Genomic DNA, 19,332 nt, shown 5'->3' with positions numbered 1-19,332 from the left:
GTGTTATGGGCATAGCTCTTCTGCTGTGTGAAAAAAACTGAATATTTGGGGGAAGGGATGCAGGAGTGGGGCACCATTGCTGCAGTCCTCAGGGACCAGGGCTACCCACCATGGTCCATGGGGAAGAGGAGGAGGACTTAACAGTATGTGCTATTTCATTTACCTATGATGCTGACTCTTTTCCCTCTAACTTCATGCTGTAAGTGTCTGTTCCAACCAGGAATGGAAGGGAGAACCAAACAGAACAGAAACTGACCAGGTGATCTTGGACAAGTCACACTTTCAGCTTTAGAGGAAGTCAATGATACCACACCCTGCAATTGAATAAATATTGCCAAGAAACCACAGTGATATCAGAAATCAGAAACCACTTGAAGGTACACAACAAAAACAAAACTTTTCAGGGTCCAGGCCTCTTGGCTTTCTGGTGAGGTCATTTTCTTCAGTTGCAGCCTGGAAAGCCTGGCTCCCTGTTGATTTCCTATTCCATTTGGTATCTTAGGCAGGCAACCATGAGAGAGCTTAATGTAAATACCAAGGGCTCTGATGCTGGAAATTCTCTGCTGTGTTTTAGGAGTTCCTGCCACTTAAAAGGATTTTTACTACCCGTTTCCATTTGTGTGGATTTATAAACTGTCTCCTGGTGAGACTGTGTGCCAGACTCATGCGGCTTCTGAGCCATTAAGGTCTAGTGGGTCAATAGACTGCCCTTTCAAAAATCTATTAAGTTCCATTTCCAAGGTATTACTGCTTGTGTGATTGATTTTGTCTACAAGCACCCCCTGCCTTTTAAAGTACCAAACAAAACAAGCCCCAGAGAGACAGAACAATAAGATGCAGATTGCACTAGATTTATCAATGGAGGAAAACAATATACTTTTATGCTGCTGAAAATTTAAAGTTCTCTCTCACTCTCACATGAAGATGAATACATTTGTTATTAACATATTTCACTGAATCTAACACACCTTTTGTTCCTCATTTCTCGGACAGAAGATAGTTAACCCCTTCCCAAACCAGTGAGTGTAAGGCACCATTGAATCTAAGGTGCACACCATTTTTGGAATTATTGTTGCTATTATTATCCACAAAGCATTTTGTTCCAATTTAGTTCGAAGAAGTTCAGGGGAGTTTGTGTATGTGGCTTCAAGGCACGTGCTTTCACACTAAGTGTATATTGGTATATTTCACTTACCTTGCTTAGGAGAAAACAAGAATGTGATCTCATGGTCAGGATACTAAGAGTTCATGATGAATAGGAGTTTCTGAAAAGAGATATATTGGAGGCACAATTTCAAAAAGTTCCAATAAGAAAGATAAATAGAAGGTGTCTAAAGAAACCAGAATGGATGCCTAAGGAACTTTCCATTGAGCTAAGATTTAAATGGAAAAGGGGAGACATCATCAAAGAGGAATTCAAACAAATAGCTGGCATGTATAGGGAGCAAGTTAGAAAAGCCAAAGTGCAAAATGAGCTCCACCATGCTAGAGAGGATAAAAACAATAAATGGGTGAGGTTTTTTTGGTTATGGCTATAGCAAAAGGAAGAACAAGGAAACAGTAGGTCCCACATACAGGTGATGGTGAAATATTGATAGAGAACAGAGAAAAGGCAGAACTCATCAACACTTTCTTTGTTGGATAGAAATGCTTTAGCATTTAATCTATGTGTAAAATACAGTTCAGATGGACATGTGATAAACACATGGGGAATGACTGAGAAGGGAATGATGAAATACTTGAGGGGATTGCAGAAATGTGTTGGTCATGATCATGTGAGATTCCACATGTGAGCATCCCACGACATTCTTTGCCTCAGTCTTCTCCCTAAAGGTTAACCGTGCTCAAATTGGGGAGGATGGAACAGAGGATGAAGTTGGGGAAATGCAGCACATAATAGGTAAAGATGCTGTACAGGAATATCTGACTCATCTAAATGAATCCAAGTCTCCAGGGCCAGATGAATTACATCCAGGGGTATTCGAAAAACTGGCAGAAGTAATTTCAGAACCAATAGCAATAATCTTTGAGACTCTTGGAGAACAGGAGACATTCCAGCAGAATGGAGGAAGGAAACTGTCCGCATCTTCAAAAAGGAGGGAAAAGGGTTTCCAACAATTACCATCCAGTCAGCCTGAGCCTGACATCAATACCAGGAGAAATTCTAGAGCAGATAATTAAAGAAACAATCTGTAAGCACTTAGAAAAGAATGCCATACTCACAAAAAGTCAACACAGGTTTCTAAACACAAGTCATGCCAGATGAACCTTCTTTCTCTCTTTTTTTAGTAAAGTTACATGCTTGACAGATGAAAGGAAATCTATCTTTATTTCAGAAAGGCCTTTGATAAGGTCCCCCATGATATTTTCACATAAAGCTAGTAAAATGTGGGCTAGGAAATGCTACTGTTAGATGGATTGGGAACAGTCAATGGTGTGATAAAGCAGCTAAAAAAAACAATAAAATTCTAGGCTGCATCAGTAGAAGTAGAGTGACTGGGAACTTTATCACATTGACAATTTTCACCATCCTAGCATGCTTGCAGGGCACTAGAAGCATGGAGCCTGTGGCAGCCCATCAGATGAATTAGAGCTACTTTCAACAGGGCCCTGTTCTTCTAGCATACTGCAAGCATGCTAGGATGCTGTTAAGAGAACATGGGAGATTTTCCATTTTCTCATTGAGAAGAATGGGGTGAGCATGGGGGGGGGGGAAACCACGTGATGCCCCCCCACCCGTGGGATGGGTAAGCGGTGATGCAGGCAATCAGGGGCATGGGGCAATGGTTTCCCTCCTCTGCCTGCTGGATCTTTCATTCTGCACGGCAAATCCTCCTGCTTTCACCCACCATGTGGACCTTAATGGGAGGAGGTCCTAGGTTGACCTTCTATTCTGCTTCTTTCAGACCTTTGTTCAGACCTCACCTGGAATACTGTGTCCAGATCTGGGCACCACAGTTCCAGAAGGATACTGACAAACTGCAACATAACCAAGAAGGGCAACCAAAATGATCAAAGGTTTGGAAGGCAAGCTCTGTGAGAAGCAATTTAGTGGGGTGGGTGGGTATGTTTAGTTTGGAGAAAAGAGAGGGGACATGATAGCCATGTTTAAATATTTGAAAGGATGTTATGTTGAGGAGGTGACAAGCTTGTTTTCTGCTGCTTTAGATATTAGGATATAGAGCAATGGAATCAAATTGCAGGAAAAGAGATTCCACCTAAACATTAGGAATAATTTCTTATGATAAGAGCTGTCTCTGAATATGCTGCTTCAGGGTTTGACGAACCCTTCTTCTCTCGAGGTTTTTAAGCAGAGGCTGGATGTCCATCACACTCCGAGGCAGGATTGGACTGAATCGTCCTTGTGGCCTCTCTCAATTCTATGATTTTATGTTCTAATTTCATGTTTACCCCTGTTGCTAACTTTGCCTCACTCTCCAATCTGTCAATGTCATTTCAAATGCTGTGCTTGTCCTCTGGGCAATTAGCTATTTCCTCCGATAGAGGTGTGCACAATGCCCCAAAGCCATATTGTTTTTAGATCTTATTTAACCCACAAGAGGGGGTTCTGGGAGTTGAAGTCCCAACCAGCACACACAACAAGAGGGGAAGAGAATGGATATGGTCAACCGGGCCTCTGATTGGCTGAAAAAGAAATATGAGAGAGAGAGAAACCTCAACTTCCACAGAGGCTCCTTCAATGCTCATACCACACAAAGTGCTGCTGGGAAAGAGAGTTTTCAACGGGACCCTTTCTGGAGGGGAGGCTTAGGAAAGACTTTCCTTCCTTCCTTCCATCCATCCATCCCCCCTCTCTTTTCCAACCTTATTTGCCTCGGGAGGCTGCTTGGCTGGGAGTGGGGTATCTTCGGGAAGAGATGGAGGAGCCTGCTAGAGAAGAAAGAAGAAAAGATAAAGTGCTGCTTAGCCCCATTGTCCCCGTTAGCCCAAAGTTCTGGCTGCTCATGATCCATTCTGGGTAAGGCTTCAACTGGGTCCTGCCCAGTCTGTTTTCAGCTGCTAGATCACTGAATTTTCCCAAATTGCCAAATTGAATTCTGCACACCCCTACCCTCTAACTTGGTATTATAAAATCGTCTGCATTCCGTCCTCTGAGTCATATATAAAGATGTTAAACAAAGCCAGGCCAGGCCAGATCCCTGATCCTCCCCACCCCAGCAATTGACCCTTCTCTCTAAGATGAACTACCGTTGGTGAGTATGCTCTGGATTTTGTCTGTCTACTAATAACTTTAGCTCTGTATAGCTAATTATCCATACAAGTGCAAACTGGGGCTGATACTGCTTAACTTATAAGTTCAGATATGATCTGGTACCTTAGGATATCACATGGGCTTTTTTGAATGTTCAGAGCACTTTTGCAAGGTTAATGAGGTCAAGCAACAGCAAGGAAACTATATAGCATGTCAGGAGCGCTTTGAATTACTGGTTTGGTGGCAGTCCAGTGATAAATGTGTAGTCTAGTCCTGTGGAAGGGGTGCATCTGTGTATAAAGCATGCACATATGAATTAAGGATAAATCCTTACAATGGATAGACAGGTAGCCCCCAAGTTACGAACAAGATATGTTCTATAGGTTTGTTTTTAAGTTGAGTTTGTATGTAAATTGGAGCAGGTACATTTTTAAGTATAACTCCAGCCATATATATACATATATCTTTGGATAGCATTGGGAAAGATTAACACCCCCTGCGGTGTTTATTTTGCCATCTGTGTCTCTGTTCAGAAGCTTTCACCTGGCTTTCTGTCCCTGTAATAATTGGATTTTGAAAAAAAATTGGTTTGTTGTGAAAACAAAGATTTGTGGCAAAGCTTCAGTTGAAACACCTCTTCCCCCCTGCTTCCCTTCCTCGTTATAGATTTATCTCACTTCCTGTTGTCTCACCCTCGTTCTTAACTATGAGTTGTTTGTATCTCTGGGACTGCCTGTAGTTGGCAAAATGCCACTTCCCTCTACTATCTTTATTTCGAAGTTGTAAAACTGATAATGTGTTGTAAAACTGATAATGTGTTGTAAAACTGATAATGTGAGTATTAGTGTTATGACCTTGTCACACAGGAATTTTGGTTAACATTTGGTTTTCTCCATCCCAACCTCTTTGCCTGTCTTTTTCTGTGTATTACTTGTGGTTCTGCTTGTCTAACACCACTTCCCTTGTCTGCACTCCTTCCCTTCTTGTACCTGCACTCCTGTCCAGATTTATGTGCTGCTTTCTTTGATTACAAACCCTTGCTTGAGTTATCTGCTATGACACTTCATTGATCCTTGAATTGTTGACAAGCAGATGGATCTCCTTCATCCAAGCCCAGCCTCTGACTCATGTCCATGTGGGCTGCCTTATGCACTGTCTGTTTCTTGATAGCTGGAAACGCCTATATTTGAGGAGCCCAGGACAGCAAAAATAAGAGGATGGCCTGGAAGCTGTTATCAATTTGGTTTTATTGGTGGGTGGGTAGAAATTAAGTCATACTTAATAATCATGTTATTCAGAGATCCAAGCATCTGATGAATGCCTAATCCATCTGTTCCTTGTAAAGTCATGAGGGTATTGGCACATGGAAGGGCAAGTATGAGGATAATGTGGCAAGATACATATTATGCTGTGGCGAGCACAAGGATCAAAGAACAGAAATGTTCAATGTATTGTCAAAGGCTTTCATGGCTGAAATCACTGGGTTCTTGTAGGTTTTTCGGGCTATATGACCATGTTCTAGAAGCCTTCTCTCCTGACGTTTCACCTGCATCTATGGCAAGCATCCTCAGAGGTTGTGAGGTCTGTTGGAACTAGGAAATTTGTGTTTATATTGTTTCTGAATTGAAATGTGAGCAGAAGTAAAAGAAAGAGTTTTCCTATTAGCTAGTCTGCTCTGGGGGCAAGAGCATGAGTATTCCAAGTACTGGACTTGGGGTTAACTGGGCCCTTATTTACATGTCAGGAGCAAAACCAGATGTAGTTTTTCAAAATATGGCTTGTTATGTACCTTTCCTAATAACTCTTAATTTGTAAAGGAACCACAAATCCACAGCCTGAAAACATATTCTTTGTTGTAGATATAGAAACTCATTTGTTTAAACCATAGATTGATTTAATGTATACCCCTGAATTATTTCCCCTGCTAACCCCACTAAAACAAGAGTTTATCAAGTGGGAGGAAATAATAGAAAAAACAAGCTACAGTTAATTTAATTTTCTCCTGCAAAAGTTGTGGCTTAAGCAACACACCATGCTCAACACAAAGCAAGGCTTTTCAGGTGTAATCTATATATATAAAAATGCTCTGTGCATAATGAGTACCTTAAAACAAAAGAACCAATGAACGAAATCACACCAAATTTGCAACAAAACATCTCACAACACAAGGAGTGACCATCACTTAAAAAATAATGATTTTGTCATTTGGGATTTGTAGTTGCTGGGATTTATAGTTCACCTATCATCAAAGAGCATTCTGAACTCCACCAACGATGGAATTGAACCAAACTGGGCACACAGAACTCCCATGACCAACAGACAATACTGCAAGGGTTTGGTTGGCAGTGTCCTTTAGTTTTGGAGTTACAGTTCACCTACATCCAGAGAGCACTGTGGACTCAAACAATGATGGAATTGGACCAAACTCTACACAAATACTCAATATGCCAAATGTGAACACTGGTGGAGTTTGGGGAAAAAAGAATCTTGACATTTGGGAGTTGTAGTTCCTGGGATTTGTAGTTCACCTACAATCACAGAGCATTCTGAACCACATGAATGAACCTCCCACACACAACCCCCATGACCACCAGAATGAGCCACAGCAACGTGTGGCAGGGGACGGCTAGTTATGATATGAGATCCATGATTAGTTCTTCCCACATGTTTAAAATTGCCCAACAGCATTATTATTATTATTATTATTATTATTATTATTATTATTATTTAGTTACTTATTTTATCCTTCTTTTCTCCCATGGGTGGGGTTCAAAGCAGAGTGTAATAATTAAAAACAGAAATTACATAACATAAATTCAAATAAAAAAACCATAATAAACCAAATACACAAATTGCACACTACATAACAAATCAATACATTATGACATACACCATTAAAAAATTCCCTGAACCTCCAACTATTGAGGTTTTCCATAAAACAAAGTACACTAAGAACCTAAAAACATCATTTCCATTGGACCGTGTAACAATATTGCCTAGTCTGAAATAGTGTTCGGAGATTAATATTACCAGTAGCTATCTGGTCGTGGCCTATTATAAGTCATCAGAAAAAGCCTGGTTCCTCAAAAAGATTTTAATTTGTGAACGAAAGGCCAACAAGAAGGGGGCCAATTGCACATCTCTAGAAAGAGATTTCTAGAGCTGCGGGGCCAACTTTGAGAAGGCCCTCCCTCCCGTTCCCACCAATTGCATTTGTGATGATGATGGGACCAAGAGAAGGGCCCCTCCTGATGATCTCAGGGCTTGTGTGGGCTCATAAGAGGACATGTGGTCCCTCAGGTAGGCTGGGCATGGACTGTTTAGGGCTTTATAGGCTAAATCCAGCACCCTGAATTGCGCCCGGACACAAACTGGGAGCCAGTGAAGTTACTTCAGGAGCTGAGTTTTTATTTCTCTATATCCTGCAACTATAAGCAGTCTAGTCGCTGACCTTAGTACGAGTTGAAGTTTCCAAACACTCTTCTGGGACAGCTCCACATAGAGCACATTACAGTAATCTAGTCTGGCTGTGACTAAGGCATGTTCTACCATAGCCAGATTGGCCTTTTCAAGGTATGGGTGCAGCTGGTGCCCTTATTAACCCTACAACTGACCAGTAGTACCTCTGTCTTGTCTGGATTCAATTTCAATTTGTTCATCCTCATCTAGTCCATTACAGCTGACAGACACTGGGTCAGGGTCAGGACTGCATCCTTGGCATTGGGTGAAAACGAGCAATAGAGTTGGGTGTCATCTGTGTACAGATGGCACTGAATTCCAAAACTCCAGGTGATCTCTCCCAATGGTTTCATGTAGATGTTAAACAAAATGGGGGGGGGGGGGCAGAATTGAACCCTGTGGGACCCCCACAGGACAAAGGCATGGAGTCAAGCAAGAGTCCCACAGCACCACCTTCTGGACCTGACCCTGGTGGAAGGACCGGAACCACTGCAAAACAGGGCCTCCAAGTCCCATTCCCATGAGGTGGTCCAGAAGGATACCATGATCGATGGTATTGAAAGCCGATTAGAGATCTAAGAGATCCAGAAGGGACACACTCCCCCTATCTAGTTGTCTATGTAGCTCATCCACCAAAGCAACCAATGCCTGCTCAGTCCTATAGCCAGGCCTGAAACCATATTGGGATGGATCTAGATAATATGTTTCATCCAGAACCCCTGTAGTTGGGAGGCCACCATGCACTCCAGAAGCTTTCTGAAAAAGGGCAGATTTGACACTGGCCTAAAGTTGTTCATTACTGAATGGTGAAGAGCTACCTTTGTAGGTGTGTTTAACCTTCCAGCACTTTTCACTTTGTTTTCTTAGCTAAATTTTGACCCTTCCGGCACAAGGAAACAAACACCATCTGGTTTAGAAGTGACTAGTTGGGATCTTGAAAATTAGCTGCTTGCCATTTGTCTCATCTCTATCCTGAATTTATCTCTATTACTGCATTTGTTGCATAATCCCCCATAAGATGTGGGAAACACAGGGGTTGCATAAGTATGTGGAGGAAAGAATATTGTGCCTCTGAACATAGTGCATAGAGTAAGGCCTAGTGTACCTTTTCTTTAAGAAACCTTCTCCCACCAAACTGGGCATTCCTCAAATGGACATTGTCACGTTATTTCCAGTTATAAAGACAACAGGACTTCTGTGATTTTTGTTCATGTGGCATAAGAAAAGCTGTATTCCAAAATTTCCTGTTCAATACAATTATCTGAAGGTGTGGAAGCTATGTGTTTCGACTTGAGCCCCTTCCACACAGATGAATAAAATTCCACATTATCTGCTTTGAACTGGAATATATAGCAGTGTGGACTCAGATAACCCAGTTCAAAGCAGATATTGTGGGATGTTCTGCCTTGATATTCTGTATCATATGGCCCTGCTTCCTCTACCCAATGCAGAAAAGTATAGGTGGGGATGCTATGAGGAAAGAATAAAATTGTGTATAACATGGCTGGAAGAGCAAAGGGAAGGGGCTTGTATGAGGCAGGGGAGGGAAGAGAGAGAATGAGAGCAAACAAGTGTGCATGTGTGTACATTCATGTGCGCAGCGTATTGCTTATCATAGTTCAGAGGTGAAGTCGGAAATAAAATCTAAGAAGGCATGTTGCTAATTTATTCCAGATGTTCACTCCCTTTCCCCTTGAACAGATGTTTTGCACTGGTAGAAGCTTTTTCCTAATCTTGCACTGTACATCTGGAAATTATACTGTCTTCTATCAGGAAAGTGCCCCAGGCTAGCAACAAGACTATGAATTATAGTCAAATTTACTTTTTGTTCTGTCTCAATTAAAAATAATTGTACATCTTTTTTTGTCCTTTTTGGGACACCAGCCACTAAGTTGAAATCTTAGTACATAGTCTCACAGTGACAAATACATGCCAAATAAATTCAGCATCTCTGGAAGAAACTTCTTATTTTGTAATTTCTTCTTAAAATGACAAAGGTATGACAGCCTTGTTTTTTTGCCTCTGGTTGCTTTTTAAATTTTTCCCAGATGGAGCAGCTGAGGAGGGCTAAGGCTGACATCTTGTAGAAGCATGTTGTGCTGTTATGCTTGTCTTTTTCAGCCCATCTGTGAAGGAAGGGCTGGCAGCATACTGGAAGAATGTGCTTTGAGCTCCCTTTTTAATATAATGTATGATCTCAGCTTTAGTAAAGATTCTGGACCCAAAGCCAGCATCTGGATACATGCTGTTATCTGTTGTCTAATTTCTGGCAAAGACTGAGAAGAATCACTAGAGACCTCCTCACATTATTTTTGGGTAGCATCCTACAATGCTTCCAGGATGAGTCTTCAATAAAGTCCATCATACAACACAAGGCTATGTCTGGTGGAGTTGCATACCAGAAGCATCCTGGTAGCATCCTAGGACATTGCCCAGAGAACATGGGAGGCTTTCCATGTTCCCATTCGATAGAAGGAGGGAAGCCGGGCAGCATTGTTTTCCTCTGTGTGATGGAGAAAGTGGTGCAGTGGATGATGTGGGGCAGGGCACAACAATTTCCCTCACTGCCCCACGGATTAGCCATGTTGCCTGAAGAATCCCCGCACTGTCATCTGGCTCCAAGACCTAAGTGTGATGAGGTCCTAAATGTCACCACAGAGCCTCTCCAGAAGAAAAAAAAACCTATCCTGAGGATGATCATCCCTTCTGCACATGGCTGAATTCACTGAGATTAATCTCCATAAGCTGATTCTGGATCAAATAAGAAATGTGTTAAATTGAATGTTGGACCTTGGACTCTGGATTTCGGATTCTGATTTTAACAGGCATGTTTTTAATCAATTGTTTAATTACTGTTTTAATATTTTAATGTATTGCTGATTGTTGATTTTTTTGTATGATGTCAACATCTTATGATGCTTTTGTGAGGCCGCCTTGAGTCCCTCCTTGGGGTTGAGAAGGGCGAGGTAAAAATATAGGAAATAAAATAATAAATAAATAAATGTTAGCAAGCATGCCTGCTTGAAAGAAATCTATTTAATACTTAAAATGGACAATGGTCATGGCCTAAAATGGTAGTGACCTAAAGGCGTATGATTAGTTCTGATCTTGGTCGCAATACCTGGTTACTATTTGATGGGAGACCATGGTTTGGGAATAAGGAACTGGCAAAACTACCCCTGAGTATTTTTTGCCTAAAAAACACATAGGGACCATCTGTAGTTAAAACTAGCTGCCTTCAAGTCACAACTAAAGCGCCAAAGTATCAACCTCATATGACCTCATTTCAGCCTACTCAAGATCAAAAGTCTGCTTAAAAATCCATGCTTTAACTAGACATGCTGGGGTCATTAGATTAACTAGATGTGACTAGTCTTGCCCCAATACAGCTCCTTTTGACAACTCTGATACTACTCCCATACTCCTTGATTGCCAATTTCTTCTCTGGGTGTTCTTGTGATGTTCCTGGTTGATGTATTGTCGACGGTGTCCATGGCTGGAATCATTGGGTTGTTGTAGGTTTTTCGGGCTATATGGCCATGTTCTAGAAGCACTCTCCTGACATTTTGCCTGCATCTATGGCAGGAATCCTCTTCCCTGCTACTTTTATCATAGTCAGTGCAGTCCTATATAGCTTCACATCCCCATGTATAAGTCTAGCAATAAGAATTTCCCTCAAGGGTGGGCTTTCAGCTGTCTACACTAAGGTCCTCTCACATCTGATATCCCCCAACAGGGTCACTTGGACCTCTTCCACCTCTGCTAGCACCACCCATTCTGCCTGGGGACAAGATCTTACCTGCGAAGCCACCCATGCATTCACCAGCTCACATTCCATAGTGGACAGTCCTTCCATACATATTCCTCTTGCCCACATTAATAACACACAGCTTTTGGCTCTCTTGAAAGCTGATAGAATGAGTCCTAGAGTCTGTGGCCCCATCCTGGCTTCTTGGGTGTATAACTGGGAAGTGTGGACTGTTCATTTTGTTAGCCCCATACTCCTTGATTGCCAGTTTGTTCTCTGGATGCTCTTGTGATATTCCTGGTTGATGTATTGTTGAAGGCTTCCATGGCTGAAATCACTGGTTGTTGTAGGTTTTCCAGGCAATATGGCCATGTTTGAGAAGCATTATCTCCTGATGTTTTGCCTGCATCTATGGCAGGCATCCTCAGAGGTTGTGAGACATCATCCTTATTTCATCCTTATGCTACTACTATTAGGGAAGTGACTGGCATAAACCCCAGGATCTATTTCTAGATAAAGTTCAAAATGCACTATGTGACTCTGGTCCAGATTGTCTGAAAGACTGTATTCTGCCATACAGTCCTCCCAGTGTTTCAGGTTTTGGTTTTTTTTTTAAAAGAAAAAAAACAGTGTCCTCCCTCTTCTGCTTCTGTCATCATCATCATCATCATCCATCAAGTACAAAAAAGAAAGTAGATGCAGATTATCTATTGACTGGTAGTTCTAGGAGCTATCCATTTGAAAATACCCATACTCATTTGATGTGGTATAAAAAGTTCTCAAATAGGAACAGTGTAAGTTGGAAGCCGCCAGTATCTCTAATTATAATATAACATATTCCTCCCAGATGGAGCTTATACTGTAGTACTTCAAGGAGCCTCAGCTACAGAGTTGACCACAAAATGGCAAAGAAAAATACTATGAGTAACATAGATTTGCATTTTTAAAAAGCAGTTATCCAAAAAAGGAATCAAATCACTTGGCAACATCTAATTTCCAGGAATTACGTTTCTGATGTTCTTTGTTTTTGTCACATAAACACCCAAAGTCTGTCCATCCCACTTTTTGTCTTTTCTCAGCTAAGGATGGGAATATTTGTTAAATTTCTCATCCATTACAGAAAGGGTGTCTTAACACGTTAAGAAATCTTGATAGAAAGTGTTACATTTCCTACGAGATATTTGTATATTTATTTTGTGCCATTTTTGGTGAACAATTTCAAAAGGAAACCTTTTGTGCAAAATGGATTAGCTTTCAAAAATAGTTATTGCAAAATACCTTATTTTCCTATACAATTATTTTTGCAAAAAGCAAAGTGTTATTTGCAAAGTGTTATTTGCAGAAAAATTAGAGTTCTTTTTAAAAGGAAGGAACTCTAGCAATCAACCTCATCACATTGAGAAATGTCCCCCTCATAGAACACTTCAGCCTCTATTTTAGCATGGAGAGTCACTGAGCTCATCCCATGAGTTAAACTCCTTCTGGCTGTCATGCATAGCCCTCCATGATTGAAAAGAGGCAGAAGTGTCCTGAAAGGAAGGAACTCTAGGCAATCAACTTAATCACATTGAGAAATGTCCCTGGTAGGCCACTTCAGCCTCTTTTCAAGCATGAAGAGGTACACAGAGCTCATCACATGTTCCAGGGTTGAAAAGAGGCTGAAATGTCCTGAAAGGAGGGAACTCTGAACACAGGCTAGCAGTCGTGTTCACGTTCTTACCTCTTATCACACTTTTCTCCCATGTTTATGACTGAAAAATAAGTGTGATGGGAACCATCACAGTTTTCCATCCTATTTCATTGCCCAACCATCAGCAATGGTTTTAACCTAGATCACTGTCTCTTGTATCCCATGGGCTTTGATGAAGAACCATAGGATCCCATGGAAAGAAATAGTTTCAATCTCCTTTCATGTAAGGGACTTTGGGCAGGGCAAGGGATCTCTTTTTTGGATATTGTTGTCTCTCCTGATTAAAAACAAAAAAAGTAATGTATTGTTGAAGGCTTTCTTGGCCGGAATCACTGGGGGCTATATGGCCATGTTCTAGAGGCATTCTCTCCTGATGTTTCGCCTGCATCTATGGCAAGCATCCTCAGAGGTTGTGTAATACTGACCTTGTAAAGTAATACTGACCTTGTGATGAATGTAAGATGACTGTGTTGCCAGCTTTTAAGATTCCACATGTGAGTGTGTATGTGATGGGAAGGCAGAATGTAAAATGGGACTGCTGACTATATAAAAGGGGCAACTCTCTACTCTTGAAGTGATGTTCAGCCATGCTTTCCCCTCTCAATGTGATGAGATGGATAGTGCAAAGCATCCTTGTACATATTCAAACAAGTAAACTACAAGCCTGATTCCAGAATGAGCAGCTTGTTAAGAGGTGGACTTCAAAAGTGGAAGAAAATGTTTCTAAGAGAATGAAAATATAAATGATAGAACCATTTGATCTGTTGCCTTCTGATATACTGTATCTGTGTAACTTCTTAGCAAGCTTTTGTTGTGGTGGTTGACTGTTTGCAGGTGTTTTTTGAATTGAACCTCTTTTTGTCATGTGGAACATCCAGCTGGAAGCAAAATGTGATGGAGCAGCTTACAACAAAGAAGAACTCCATGAGTTAAATATGCATTTTTCACATCAGCAGCTTAGAATTGCTCATGCATCCTGGCTTCTTTCTCAACTGTCTCCCAGGTATCAGCTAAACAGGACCCCACCCCACATCCCATCCCACTTCTCAGCTGATCCATGGGAAACAGCTGAGAAGTGGGACAAACAAGACTATGAAGAAGTAGGTGAAAGAGGAATGGGGTATGTCTTAGAGAAGATTGGTGCATTGGTACCAGAGGGTGAGAACTGATAAGCTGCATTTAATTTGTGGACTGAAGAAAAAACAACAATAAGGAACTATGGAACAACTGGATGATGCGACTGGAAAATGATTTTAGTAAGGAGACACTGATGATTTTTGTTTTTATTGTGTTTTAGTGGGTTTGTATTATTTTTATATTTATGCTAAATGTTTTAATTGTATTTTTATGTATGTTGGGGAATTGAATTGTTGCCGACTGTAGACTGCCTTGAGTCGTTTTCGGGCTGAGAAAGGTGGGATATAAATACCGTAAATAAACAAACATCAATGCCCAGAAATAATAGCAGCAATGGTAGGTGTGTATTATTAGCACCTCTGTAGTTCTCCAGGATCTCTGATATAGTCAAAACCCTGCTGATGGTTCTTCATTGTGCCCCTGAGATTAGACAGGATTTTTTTTTGTGCTCAAAGGTCCATTTCTGTCTTTTAGTTCCATAACTTGCAATACTGTATTCCATGATGAATTCTTTTTGCAGTGCATCTCTCACAAAAACTTTATTCGGGCTATTTTGCACAGAATTGGTCTACTTTACTCTGCTCTTGCTTAAGGAATTGGTATGTGAGGAAAATGGATGGAATCTTATAGTGAAGTGGGCAGCAGATTCATTCCACAACCATAAGAGGGAAGGTTGCAAAACTAGATGTGGTACAGTGGCCAGGGTGGAAAGGGAAGTACAAAGGACTGACCCGTCTGGAATTTTCAGGTCTGATGATTTCCAACTGTATGTTCCCTTTCCTTCTAAATTAAAGGAAGCTATTTCAGGACTGAATCAGTGTCTGGTGTCACGAATGAACTGAGTAAGGGCAAATAAATGCAAACTTAATCAAACGAAAGAAGTTCTGCTCCTACTCATTTGAAAGATGGATCAGAGATTAGAAATCAGCCCATTCTGGATGGTGTTGGTTTCCTGAAGATGAAGGTACACAACTCGAATCTGTATTTATAGCTCTTATTGGGTGCATGTTTTATGATTAAAAGTCGTGCACCATCTGTAATTCTAGGGAATGCCTTATCTGACCATGATGATGAATGCCTTACCTGCATCTTGTCTGGATTGCTGTACTTATTCTATATAGGTTTATATTCCAAAAGTGTTTGCACACTTCATAGGTCTCTACTGGTGCCATCTTGCACATGTTATGGAAATAAGCTTGCTTCTCTTCTTTAGTCTCTCTGTAAATGTAACAGTGAATCAGTGTATCCCAACTTTCAGGTAATCTGCCATGGAATTCCTTGTTTAGTACCCTTGGGGATGGGTGGGTGGGAGGCACATCCAGAAGGCATGAGGGATGAGAATTAAAGAGGACTGATATATAACATTGGCACAGATACTTGTTTATGACAGATAAAAACACGAATGGAGACACCAGCAAGAGAATTAGCCCAAGGGAGCTGTCCACTCCAGACTTGACATAGTCTCTGTTATATGTTGTTTGGTCTCTTGTGTGTGTTTGGGGAGGGCAGTGGGGGGGGGGGGGTGTTCATGACTGGATGTCTGCAAATTGCTCTTACATTGTAGTTAAAACATACTTCTCCCCTCCCACTTTGGCTTTTTGGATCAGCACAACTCTGCTTGGTCTATGTAGTATGGAAAAAATCCTGGGTTAATTTGCAATGAAATTAAAGTCACGGAGGAGAAGACATTTTACTAATGTCAAGGGACCTGCAGGCGGCAATTGGAAAAAATGTCTCCTCAAGAGAGGCAGCAGGAACATGACTAACCTCAGTCTGTGGAATTTGAATTACTTAAAAAGGCTTTGGAGTGATAATTCTTAGATAAATGTAGATTTGGAAACACATTTAAAACTAGAGTCTACTGAATAGTTCTTGACTGTTGAGTAAGTTTCTGCTCTAATATTTTCTTCTTCCATGAATCACATTTTGTTTGTATACTTATTAGTATGTTTTGTACTTTTTCATTGTACCACTTCAAGAACTCATAGTGAAGTGGTGATTTGTATATGTACAAAACACATATATGTACAAATCACATGTCACAGATCACAAATGCAATATTTACATACACTCAAAATGCAGTTTGTTTTAATGTAGTCACGTCATGCAGTCAGCTACCAATTGCCAAGTGTCAAGGAATCATATCCTTAAAGAGAAGTTAGGTGGGGTCTGCTGCTGCTAGTTCCTTGCCTAAGAGATAAATAAGGGGGGGGGGGGGGGGCAGGTATGAAAAAAAATTTCTCCTTGTCACGCAACGGCAACCTCCCGTGTTCTGAGAATATCAATCTACTGCTGATGAAGAACCACAGTAAAAGATATAAAGAAGGATTTCAACAGAGAACTACTGAACCTCTGCCTCTGTTTCCCTACAGAGGCACATAGTTCTTTGTGCAATCATGATTGGACATTTCTCTATTTCCAGATTCTCCATCCTATGCAAGATAACAGGTAATGTTGGGGCATAGCTATCTCCCCAAATATGGCTACCAGGATACTTGGGAAACTATCCATTTTCTTTTCTGCCCAGAACTTACTAACTCTAAAATCCACAAGCAGGGAGATGTCTGTCATGCCTAAAAAGGTACATGCCTTGGGGGCAGTGGGGTGGTATTTAACTTGGTGGGATACAACCAGATTGTGTAGGCTCAGATAAATAATATTTACTATAGACTTCTGTTGTTAGAAATTAATTTGCTCTAGCCCTGAGAACTTTTGTGCGATGTATTTTTTTATCCAACCAACCATCCACTTTGCTCCATGGAGGTGTGTTATGCTAGATCAGTGCTCTCAGATAATATCTAGTTTTGAACAGTGTCACATATAAGCCTGAAATGCCTTGCTAAGAAGCTGTGGCATAGGAAAAATACGGTTGGTCCACCAAGTATGCTGTTAGCTGTTCTGAACAGCAACTAGCTGCACACATTGATAAGCAGAGATTTTTTTTCAGATTAGCTCTGAGGAAAGATCCCTTTTAAGTATAAATATCAGGGATTGAACCTGGGACCTCATGCATGTTCTGCCTTTAGACTGTGCACCTATTGAAAGAACCATATAAATGCTAAGCATTCATTTTCTTTGATGTTTCTAACTTCACCATTCTTCCTCTCACACTCTCCACAGGGCATACATGAGTGTGAAAGAGCTGAAGGAGGCACTGCAGCTAAACAGCACTCACTTCCTCAATGTTTACTTTGCCAGCTCTGTGCAGGAGGAGCTGGCAGGTGCTGGCACTTGGCCATGGGACAAAGATGCCCTCAGCCACCTGGGTAAGTGAGTCTGGATATAATTTTGATCGGGGCAAATCTCTCTAGCTGGTCAGCTAATTTCATCCATGAAACTGATGATAGACAGTAAATGCTCTTTTCAGTTCAAAAGGTGATAATTCTTCTGGTTGGTTTTACATGATTGTATCCCTCCTCCACCTCTTCTGCAGATATAGATCATTCATGTACATAGATATTCATGTAGAGACTGAGTAACAGTACGGAGATCAATTTTCAGTGCCCTGTAATTTCTGAGGAAAGTATGTCTATTCGCGAGGAAGTCATATTGACTACTGCAGGGCTAATGCTGGAGGCTGAGTAGGGAAAAGGAATGATTTTCATATGATTCCAGGTATTTAATATAATGACTGAAGCTGTCATTTTTTTTATTCCATGGAGAAGTAAAAGAAATCTGTTAGCAGTGTTTGTTGGCAGCTTGTAGGGTTGGCAAGAATCGCCAACTGTTGTTCTGTGGGATGTTGAATTCCCCCAGCACCAGCAACATTTTGCATGGCTTTTGGATATTCTATGAAATGTTGATGAAAAGCTTGATCAAATATATGCCCAGGTTTTTGTTTTAAGTATGAGAGAGGGGGAGGCACTTCACCCTTAATTTAACAAAGAACTATTGGAAAAATGCCAATTTCTGTCCCTTTATGATCAATAGAGTTAGTCTTTTATTCAAATGAACTGTAATAATAATAATTTTTTTGTGTTGGCACATAGGCTTATCCATTTCAAAGCTATGATTGGTCACTCATTAAGTAGGAATGTCCATTCGCAGTGTTTTGTCTTTTTTCCCCATTCTCCAAAAATCGGTTAGATTGTTAATTGGGGCTAACTCTCTTGTTGGAATAGCATTACTAGTTGCTGGTCTGTTACTGGTCACAATTCAAAGTGCTAATAAAGGATGGATCTCCCTTTCAGAAATGACTTGAAGGCACATGATTTCCATTTATAGGCTCATTGGAATTCTGAGGCCTTTTGGAGAGGTTCTTCTCTCTGTCCCACAACCTTCTCAAGGGTTCCTTTGATAATAATAATAATAATAATAATAATAATAATACTTTCTTTGTACACGGCTACCATCTCCCCAAGGGACTCTGTGTGGCTGTGCCCACAATTCATCAATAATAAAAGCAATAACAAACAACAATACAAAACAATTAAAATAAATCTCATAAACAAAAAATAAGCAATAGACATTGACAGTAGCACAACAAACGTTTAAAAACCTATGGCTGGACCAAACGTAATAATTAAAATTATTGGGAAGGAAGGGAGGGCCTTCTCACTGGATGCTCCCAGGCTTTGGAACTCCCTCCCTAAGAGGCCAGAAAGGCTCCTTCCTTGCTCTCCTTCTAAAAGCTGTCATGTTTTTAGAAACGACCTGTTTTCATGATTTCTGTATTGTGCATTATAAATTTAATGTTTTTAATTTAAATACTTTTCAAATAATTTTTGTATTTATATATATATTGAAGGTTTTTGTATAGGTTTGAACCTGTATGTAATCAGCCACCTTGAGTCTCATTATTGGAAGAAAGGAAGCATATCAATTCTAATCATCACTGTTTTTGTCTCTCCCCCCCCCCCCCCACATTTTAAATATTCTCTTTTTCTTGGCTGTGATGTTTTATTTGAATATTACATTTCCCAAATTATTGATGGCTTGTAATCCAAACAGCTTTCCTACCTCTTTCTTAGAGGTATCAGTTTGTGTGGCAGAATATACCTCTGAATTCTAACTTAATGTGGAGAAAATAACTACTGAAAAAAATGTTTGCTTGTGTGTTTAAGATATTTATATATTTAAATCCCA

The 19,332-nt window shown here is 40.6% G+C and overlaps 1 protein-coding gene across 1 annotated transcript in view; it reads left to right on the top strand.

Moving 5' to 3' along the window:
• Nucleotides 1-19,332, top strand: part of PAPPA2 (pappalysin 2) — a 162,054-nt gene that overhangs the window by 26,222 nt on the left and 116,500 nt on the right. The window contains exon 3 of the mRNA XM_060774411.2: nt 17,368-17,513. Within this exon, the coding sequence (XP_060630394.2) occupies nt 17,368-17,513 (146 nt within the window). The remainder of the gene's footprint in view (nt 1-17,367; nt 17,514-19,332) is intronic.

Source organism: Anolis sagrei, chromosome 4, assembly GCF_037176765.1.
Source record: "Anolis sagrei isolate rAnoSag1 chromosome 4, rAnoSag1.mat, whole genome shotgun sequence".
NCBI classification, from domain to species: domain Eukaryota; kingdom Metazoa; phylum Chordata; class Lepidosauria; order Squamata; family Dactyloidae; genus Anolis; species Anolis sagrei.
The sequence above is the reverse complement of the archived record's forward strand: the minus strand, read 5'-3'. Positions and strand labels throughout refer to the sequence as shown.